At 35.0% G+C, this 9,905-nt stretch overlaps 2 protein-coding genes across 3 annotated transcripts; one reads left to right on the top strand and one right to left on the bottom strand.

Annotated features, from left to right (window-relative positions):
• The first annotated feature begins 1,015 nt into the window (after positions 1-1,015).
• On the top strand, positions 1,016-2,704 carry LOC111410342 (cyclin-dependent kinase inhibitor 7-like). Of its 2 annotated transcripts, none has more exons than XM_023040622.1 (4): positions 1,016-1,606; positions 1,732-1,799; positions 1,998-2,177; positions 2,288-2,704. In XM_023040622.1, the coding sequence occupies exons 1-4, from the start codon at positions 1,262-1,264 to the stop codon at positions 2,361-2,363; spliced, it is 669 nt and encodes a 222-aa protein (XP_022896390.1). In that variant the 5' UTR covers positions 1,016-1,261; the 3' UTR covers positions 2,364-2,704. The 2 variants fall into 2 exon arrangements, with proteins under 2 accessions (XP_022896390.1, XP_022896389.1); XM_023040621.1 differs by having other exon boundaries at positions 1,017-1,606; positions 1,992-2,177.
• A 5,762-nt stretch (positions 2,705-8,466) lies between these two features.
• Positions 8,467-9,461, bottom strand: LOC111410343. The gene is made up of 2 exons (XM_023040623.1): positions 8,876-9,461; positions 8,467-8,743 (listed from the first exon to the last, which is right to left on the bottom strand). The coding sequence occupies exons 1-2, from the start codon at positions 9,347-9,349 to the stop codon at positions 8,729-8,731; spliced, it is 489 nt and encodes a 162-aa protein (XP_022896391.1). The 5' UTR covers positions 9,350-9,461; the 3' UTR covers positions 8,467-8,728.
• Between the last annotated feature and the right edge of the window lie 444 nt (positions 9,462-9,905).

Raw genomic sequence — 9,905 nt, 5'->3', positions numbered from 1 at the left:
AAAATGTACTATTAAATTGTATACCAAGGCCAGCATGGTAATATTTCAAGGTGAGGCGAACACAATATGCTTAACACTAGTTATATACCAAACAAGCATTTTGGACCCGTTTGGTAAGGGTTTTGAAAATAATTATTAAGCATGTTTGTATAATTCTTTGAAAGCGGTTTGTCTGCCTAGATAAACTTTTAGATGAAATTAGTTTAAGGTAACTTTCTAATAAAGCTGCTCTTATATTCGTGTGATCTCCGCCGCACTAAACTACCAATCCACTTCCACAATCATATTTATTTCTTTTTAGTAAATAACATACACTTATCATGGCAATTATTTTAATTTCTATAGTAAATCTCCTTTTTATAAATATTAATTTTATAAATGAAAAAAAAAAGAGAATGTCGGTATAATAATTGGATTTTTCTATTTGTACACTGGGATGTCAACCCAGTGTACACTTAGCAAAACCCTTGATAATTAGTTGCGTGATTGTAAACATCACTTCCGAGATAAGTAGGTAACCAATACCAAGATCACATGCCTATACGGTTATACCAAAAAAGCTTTCAAACGTGGAAAAAAAGGATGGTGTGACAACTATATTGATATAATGCCTAGTTTCTTTGTTAATTTTAGGTCAATTATTAAGGTTCATATCGAATATCTCATCAATGAATGTAAATGATGTAAAACGTTATGGAAAAATAAAAAAAATAAAAAAAATCCATTGTAATATTTAGAACATTATTAACTATTAGTTTGTTACCAACGGCTCTGGTCATTAGGAAGACTGAACAGAAAAAGTGAATCCACTGCTATACGTTTCGAATAACTCGGCCAATAGGCCGGTAACAACTATAGTAAAATACACGCGTCAAACTCTCAGTTTTTACGCCAAATGTTCTACTGGTACCTTAACGGGAAAATTCAAGGTAGATCTGTGTAACGGAGCCGTCAAGAATCCCGTTACTGTTATGGAGGTTGGACCACGCTTAATAAGAAGTCTGCCCATTAGCATCTCCGTCATCATCATCACCCACTCACTCGCTCTCATTGTTTCTCTCTCTAAAACTTTTTAACAGAAAAAGTGCAGCAACAGCAGATAATTCCTAGAACCTTCGCTTGCTCACACAATTCGGATATCTGTACACACAGAATAAAGAGGATTCTCACAGGTTGTCCGTTGCAAAAACTGAGCATTTTGTAGAGAGGAAATTGAACAATATACAATTTCGGGTTCGAGAAATTTGATTTTAGAAGGTACATGAGGAAGTGTAAGGAGATTGGAGAAACCGCGTCTGTGGAGGTGGCGGAGGAAGGCTTAAGGATGACCAGAGCTAGAACTACCCTAGCGGCGGCAAAGGCTGCTGCTGAGGAGTCGACGGAGAGAAAGAGAAAAGTTCGCGGAGGAGAATTGGAGGTAGCCAGGTCCGAAGTTCCGCTAAAATCTATGCGTGTTGCCACGGTGCCGGATAATTCAGCTTCACCGGCGACTTCTGAAAATTTATCGTGCGCGAGCATTAGCTCCATTCAAGTTTTAGCACCTTGCTACTCGAGTAGAGAATTGAGTGAGGTGGATAAAGACAGTTTCAATTCCCAAGATCTGAAGGTATTCTAAATCTTCTCTATATTTATTTTCCACGGAAGTTACAGAAAATGGATTGAATTTTTTTCTCCACTGCTCTAATTGTTATTTTATGAAGGTTCGAATTTTGAATTTGTTTTCCAATACAGAATGAGAATGAAGCGAGTGTTGAGGAGGTTGCAACATCGACTGGTGATTTGGTGGATTGCAATGAGAGGTAAATATATATTAAATTTTCGATATAAATGTGATTCTTCTCTTCAATTCAAAATTTAAATCTCCAGAATTGAACCTCAACGGCTGTTTTATTTTTAATTTTCTCCGTTCAAAATCTCTCTCTCTCTCTCTCTCTCCCAGTTATGAATATGAATACTTTTCCTTCTTTACAAAACAAAGTACAATTTTCTAGTTACAGTAAAGAGAAGACTCCATCCTTCGAGTTACGATCCGAGTCAGGCGTGCTGGAATCAACGGCGAAGCCACACGAGGTGAGTTCTCGCCGCTGCCCAGAGGCGGAGAAGTTGCCATCTGAAGCGGAGCTTGAAGAATTCTTCGCAGCCGCAGAAAAGGACCTCCAGAAAAAATTTATTGATAAGTAATCTCTCTCTCTCCTCTCATACACGCACAAATGTAAAAGAACCTATGGATTCTTACTGAACCCGTTAACCATAATTCCGCTTCTAATGAAAATGTACATCAATGAAGGTATAACTATGACATAGTGAAAGACGAGCCATTGGAAGGGCGCTATGAGTGGGTTCAACTTCAAGTAAAGCCATGAAGAAGATAGAAATTCTTTATAACTCAAAACGCAAGAAGATTATTACACTGGCTAACTATCTTCTCCACTGCTACAATTCTTATCTATGAGTGAAGTAAATCAATTAGTATTGTTGGTGCGTACCACTGGTTTAATCTTAATCCATGTTTTAAATATTCTTCAATGTATAGCTAGTTCTCTCTTTCTTCCTAGTCTTGTTTGCATATAATCTGCAAATACTAAACTGTAGTCTGTAGAAAGAAGCTTCTGCTTCAATAAAATGGAAATTCAATCCTTTAAGGGAAAACATTGAAGAACCAAAAGCTCCTTTTATTTTTTAGTCCTATTTTTCATACCTGTCATTTCTCTGATGCTTGTACTATACCAATCATATTTTATTTACATCTTTAAATCCAAATTAATTCTCTTATCAGATCCATAAATTATCATGTCCTGGTATTGGAATATGCTAAGGGTAGGAATTCAAAGTTGGAGTAAAAATGTGAAAGGGGCAAAACAAAGTTACACAAGAAAGGAGCTTGCATCGTAAGCTACGGGCACGTGTTGTAGATTGGGAAAGCTGACCTGGCCCCATGTGGCCGTGTGTGAACTGGACCTATTTCTTCATTTCTTTAACCATACTTTAGTTCAATACAAAATACAACATTGCACTGAAATTATTGCTTCCACCATGTTCTTTTACTAATAAATGTAAAACTAGATGCCAGTTTACATGGATTGGGTGAAATTTATAGCTATCTGAGAGAAAGAGAGAGAGAGAGGGGGGGAGAGAGAGAGGGAGGGGGTGAGGGAGAGAGGGAGTGAGGTACCGAATCTGTCACTTTTTTACAAAGGAAAGGAAATAAGAACTCGTGGTGTGTCGTAGTAGTCCTTGATTTTCTTTTAGCATATTGGAGCATGAATTTGAAAGTGAAGGCTAAAGGGATCGTAGGCCCTACCTTGAACCAAATGGAATTGTATTTGATTATTAATGTTGACATCAAAAGAGACTTCTTCATTAACTCATGATCAAGATATATAACTACTCCATTAAATTTCGAGTGAGACAATTATTTTAAACAGCTTTGACCAATTTCAAAATGATATTATAAGACTTTTGGCCAACTAAAATGAGTGTAATTCAACATAGATGATTGTGGGTGTTTTACAAATGATCAAATTATACGAGTTTCAAAAATCGTTGTTTTTGTATTAAAGTTCGCTATATAGCATCAATAAAGTGTGGAGCTTGCCCACATTCTTGTTTCATGTTGTCTACTTTCGACTTAAAATGACTCTAAGTGATTAATGGTTTTAGGGAAACACCTTGTGATCACGGACTATTACACTTAGCTATTGTTTGGGTTTACTTTTTGGTTGTTAAAATTATAAGTCGATATAAATAAGTAGTGAATAAATGTTAATAATTGTAAGTTCTAAAAAATGTGTGGTTAAAACTAATATTTAATTTTGAAAAGTAACTTTTATTACTAAAGAGGAAACCAAAGAAAGGCATACTAGATACTAGTATAGCAATTATATAATGGATAATATGGTAACTCTTACCTACTCTTTATATAAATCGAATGCTAAAACTGGAAGACATAAAATTCTAAATACTGGGAAGGCAAATATTATAGAGTTAAAAAAATTCATTCATGGTGAAATTTAATCACGATATTCCGTATTTGTCAGTGGCGAATGTTTCTGGTATCTCTCTCATAATCTTTTTCAGTGAACTCATAAAGCAAAATTAATGTATTGGGATTTGTAAATGAAGGGAAGAGTTGTTTGTCACATGTTGGTGTTAGTGCGAGAGCAGGCAATAATGATTAAGAATCTCGTAACAGAGGGGAAAGGGGAGTGGCACCAGATGCAAAGCATCTTCCCAATTAATAATTGCTAATGCGCCTATAGCCATAGGCAGGCATCTTTCCTTTCAAGATGTAATTATGCTACCTATTGCTAAATTGGTTGCAATAAAACTGCACTGGACTGAATGGATTACGTGAACTAGTCGATGACAATGATGGACCAAACAATGTCGTTTGAGTCTTGAAATTTTAGGAAGGATTTTGCTATTTGTATTGGACACTTTTTAATATCTAACAAAAATTTAAAAATAAAATAAAATATTTTTATTTGACATCAAAAATTTAGAATCAAAATATCGAGCAAAAAGGGTGGGTATTTTAATCGGAATTGAACCTTCCGAGCAAAAAACTAAGATTTAAGAGAAAAATTAAGAATTGAAATCAAGAACCGACTGCATTCCAAACGATTCTTGATTATTAAATCAAAAGAATGGATATTGACTCTGAAGCCATTTTATTTTATTTTTTTACAAGTTTTTTATTTTTAAAATTCATTCATCATGACCCAACAACCTGATGGGATGCAAAAGAAACAATGAAATTGAAAGAGAAGTCGATAACATTGATAGGTATGCTATTTTCAAATGAATGAATATATGTTGTTCTTTGCATTTATCCAATTTAGTACTTCCTTATTCTTGGTTTGTAATTTTTTGTTTTTTATGTCGTAATTTGGAGTTTGCTCTGCATGATCTTAAATGTTTTTTGGTGATATATTTTTGCTTGAGCCCCTTTATATGAATTCATGTGTCTTATAACATGATTTACTAGTGAGCTTTAGTGCTTGTTTGATAGGAATTTTGTTAATTGATTTTTCGACCTTTAGATATAAAATATGTCCTATTTGTGAGAGAAGAATTCAAAAATAACAGTTGAAATAGTGAAATAACGGTCAAAAAATTAATATTAATTGGGTTAAAATGTTTTAAATAACTCTAATACACATATTCTGTTACAAGAATGAGAATAGACATCATTATTGATCAACTCTAAATTACTATCGTCCTTGTTCACGTGATAAAGCTAGAAATGTACATAATTTAAATCTACAAAATCCAAAAATACGGACTAAAATACTAAAAAAACAAAGCCGATAATGGTGACAAGCACGTGCGTGGGCTTGTATGTAAAGTGAAAGGATATGCATTAATTAGAAAAATGAAATGATTTGGGTGAACATCAACGACGTGCTTAAAGTAAAGATATACCTAATGCTATTGTAATTAAAAATATTTGGGATCCCAATGAGGCTCCGAAATTAATAAAAAAAGAAAAGTAAACACTTAATTAATTGCCTTCTTATTGGATTTCATCAAATCCATTTAGCGGCTATCTGCTGATTAACCTCGTAAATTTGCATGCATTGTGGTCCATTCCATTCCATTATAGGGTTATGCTACAAGAATCACAGGAGTGATCGCGAGGATGACAGGAGGTGGGATTTTTTAATTCATGTGGGACCCACTCATTCCATGTGAGGGCGCGATCATTCCCATGATCACTCCCGCAGGTCGAGTGGCTTAACTCTCCATTATATCATATATTTGAAAAAATTAAACATTTTTAAGCTTAGGTAAGCATTGGACAAGCCAGTATTTTGTACACACTACGAATAATATATAATTGTAATATTACATTTACATTTACAGTCGAAGTTATTTAACCACGGCTATAAAGTGAAGTAACAACGAATTTTATTTACAGATAAAAAATAAAAAAGTATTAGGTTACATTCACTGTGACTAATTCAACTAACTACAAAATAGGACCGATTATGGGAATGAAAACAAAATCTGAAAATCACCGTAGGTCAATATTACAACATATGTAAATAATTACTGGATAGTACTTTGATTCAACTTTGCATCCGCTAAAGGTGAATTAGTTAGGGAAAATTTTTCAGTTTTTCTTTTGAATTATCTTTTGATTTGTAAATAATTATTATATATTGAAATTATGATTGTTACACATAAATAACAATTCTTTTAGACCCCTAAATCAAGGGATATCTTAATTAATATTCCCTAAGATAATGGAATAGCATCTCACTTACATTTTAAAAATTAAAAATAAAAAAATCAATATTTTGTAATCGTATAATATGTTTTATTTTACAAGCTCACTATAATGGCCTATTTATGTAATTTTCTCTGGGTCCTAAAAAATCAGGCCCCCGTTGATCCTAAGATGTACTGAAAAAGTTTAGGGCCCAATTCTTTGAGGGTCCTCTCCAAGTATGACCCAAGATTGATACTAAAAACTAGAGGCACAGTTTATGGCCCAATTCTTTGACGGTCACCACCAACACTGGCCCAAGAGTGATCCCATGAACAGCTGGGTGGGCACCATTTAAATTCCTCTCCTCTCTCTCTCTCTCTCTCTCTCTCTCTCTCTCTCTCTCACACACACACACACACACACACACACACCATAACTACCCAAGAGATGTTGACATGTTTAGTAGGGATTAAAATCAAGTTTTAATTTAAGTTAAAATCAACAATTAATTTTAACAATATTTTTCTTGGTTTCACAATTTTTCAATTTTATCAAATTTTATTAAAAATTTAATTTTAATCCCCACAAAACAAAAGCATGATATAATCAAAATTTTGTCTCCAAAGCATTAGTTACACTTAACGAATATTGTCAATTAGTAATATCTCATAATTATTACTTAAATATATTATAGTTTTTTTTTTTCGACAACTTGCGTTCTGGCGAGGATAAGGCAAGTGGGGAGTGCACTCTGGGTACTGCTATAGAAAGATGCATTTTCTTGAGTCGCTGCCCATATGAAGCCTTCCAATCCTCGAAGTTTATCGGTTTTCAATGGCGAAGACAACAAGTTTAGACTCCAAGGCTCATGTTTTTTGGAAAATCATTCCTCATTCCAGGTACGAATGAAGAATCCTTTCTACGAGATAAAGTTTTTGATTGCGGATAAACTATCATATAGATTGAATGGCAGCAAGTTAAATGGTCATGGTTGCCTTTTTCACGCTTCTAGATGGTTAGTGCTAGAAGTTGGGAAGCTGGAGCCAGATACAAATGTTGTGGTTTGAGTGGACTTAGGGGTGATTGGAGTTAGGGCGAGATTGTGAAGGAAGATGCCAGCCGCTATTTCTCATAGATTTTTCTCAATCAATAAGAACATCATTATTATATAAGTTTGACTCAAAAAGAAAGTTAAAAATACTCGAAAACAAACCCTATAACTCTAAGCTGCAATCTCCCAAGTTCTACAACTCAATCAACCGATGTAGAATTAGCTATCACATTTTTTTTTCTTCAGATGGTGTTACTTGGAAATCGCTGAAATTTGAAAACGTTGTTCGTGCACGTGTTACTCGATGTTTCAAGTCTTGCACTAACTAAGCACCTCTTATGAGATAGATTTATCTCATGGAAGCCTCCCGGAGCATAGTCCAGTGGTACAAATGATAGAAGTAGGGTTATCTCACGCCTTGCTGGCAGCCACAGTGTGGGAGTTCGATTCTTGAGACATGAAATTGGATTCCTTGTAGGCACAGTGTACAAACAGTTCTTGGTCTCTGACTTGTTATGGCACATTCAGCGATTTACCTCCCTCACAAAACTCTAGGAGCGGGGCCTCAAGGTTAGGTTCAACCTTTTTTTTTTTTTTAAGATTTATCTCATGGAAATGTATTCAAAATAGTACAAGTTTTTGAATAATTTGATGGCAGGAAGGAAGGTTGTCGAGATGCCAGCCAATGCCATGAGCCGTGGCTCTCTTTTCTTACCAGAAACAGAAAACAGATAGTGGAGTCTGGGCACCATTTGAATACCCATTTGCACTTTGTCAGATTATTTTTGTTTTTCTGAATCTTGGTCTGTTCACAGGAACCAGCTGTTACATTAGCTGGCACGTTGACTGCTATTTCTAATTTCCCAACATTATTTTATTTCTGAACTTCCTTTTTTCATCTCGATTTCACTCAAATTGCAGATTTTATTGATCTGAAAATATGTATATATATAAAAGAATCCTTGTTTTCCATTGAGAGTGTGTTGGTGCGAAACACTAGACACGATCAAGACTGCAAAATATTTTATGAGAAAAACAAGTTAAAAATCTTCTTTATAGGATTGTTTTTAATTTCCTTAGTACTACTTATCAAACATGTTATGCGCGAACCCATTAGTGGACTGCACCAGCACTTGAAAAGGAGTTCTTCGACCTCAAATCAAAACAATTTTGTACAGAGCAGCTAAATATAAACTGATAAACCACTTCTACATGATTGAAACAAAAAAAAAAACTAATTTATCAAATAACAGATAAAATAGGAACCAAAAGTTAAATCCATGCCAACTTAACTAATACAAATAGGTTATTTCACATAATTCTTCACCCAAACCTCATCTAAAACAGAAGTCAGCCCAATTTTCCTAGGTACCCAAAAATAGTCTGATACTTCTACAGACCAAATACAATACAATACAGTCAAACTCAAGTTCCTGCTACTCGTCCCTCCCTAGCTCCCATCATCATTCAACAGAATCCTGCAAAAAAAGAAAAAAAAAATTGTATAAAAACTATATCAAGAAAAGCATGATGAAGCTACAAAAACTTGTTAAGTAAAGTGGATTAAACATTACCAAACATGGTCTGAATGTGTAATGAAGAATACATACCTGTGAACTTTTGCTGCATTGAGTATCCTCATGATGAAAGCCAGTCCTTTTTTCTACATATCCTTCACTCTTATCTGCAGATTTCTTGGACCCAGTGTTTGTTTTTCTTAGTCCTAAAAAGCCTTTTTTCCATCTGGTAAAATTCTTGGGAGGCCTCGATGAAAAACCCACACCTTCTTCATCTTCTCCATTTTGCAATTCATCTCTCAGAGTAGTAATCTTCTGGCTTGAACTTTCCTTAAATGGCAAGAGCCTGCCCTTAAAGAAAAGCTCATCAGCACTCATCATTGAATAATTTGACACAGAAAACTCAAAATCTGAGGACACAGGTGCACTAATCTGCTGCTGAGAATGGCTACGGCTACTGCTGGATTCAACAAAGTCATTTGAGAAGGAAATTCTGGGGCTCATTGGAGGAGCCCCGCCAAGGCCTTTGTGTTCAGAATTTTGGTTGTACATATCTAAACATGCCATGGAAGTATGGAACTGGGCAGAAAAAATGCTAACATAAGGTGGGAATTGGGATACCCTCTCTCCAAAAAAATTGAATTTTCTCTCTCAATAATAAATATCACAAGGGACCCTCGACCACTGTTTTTTAGTGCAGCAGTAGATGTTTGTATTTATATCAGATAAACAAGATTGGGGGGGGGGGGGGGGGGGGGGGAACTTGTTGNGTTGGGGGGGGGGGGGTGGCGTGGTGAACTTTTTGATGTACAATTTTATTTAATATTATAACGGTCCTTCCAATGCTCGATTCGTATAACACTTGAAGATGAAATCTTGACTGGTCCAAGATTCTAACTCCAAAGGAAAATAACCACCTGCAAAAACCTACTCAACTACTATGTTTGATATAAAATACCGAATGAAATCGTATGATTTATTTGATGATAAACTTGAACAAGTTATACATTGGGCAAAATATGGGCTTCTTATCGAAATCTCCCATAAAAATTTTCAAGAAGCACTTAAACATGAAAGAGATAAAGTACATTAGTCATGCTGGTAAGCATGAAATAAGTCATTA

This window comes from Olea europaea, chromosome 15 (assembly GCF_002742605.1).
Source record: "Olea europaea var. sylvestris chromosome 15, O_europaea_v1, whole genome shotgun sequence".
Classification (NCBI taxonomy): Eukaryota; Viridiplantae; Streptophyta; class Magnoliopsida; order Lamiales; family Oleaceae; genus Olea; species Olea europaea.
Note: the sequence above shows the minus strand (reverse complement) of the source record. Positions and strands in the feature narration are given on the sequence as shown.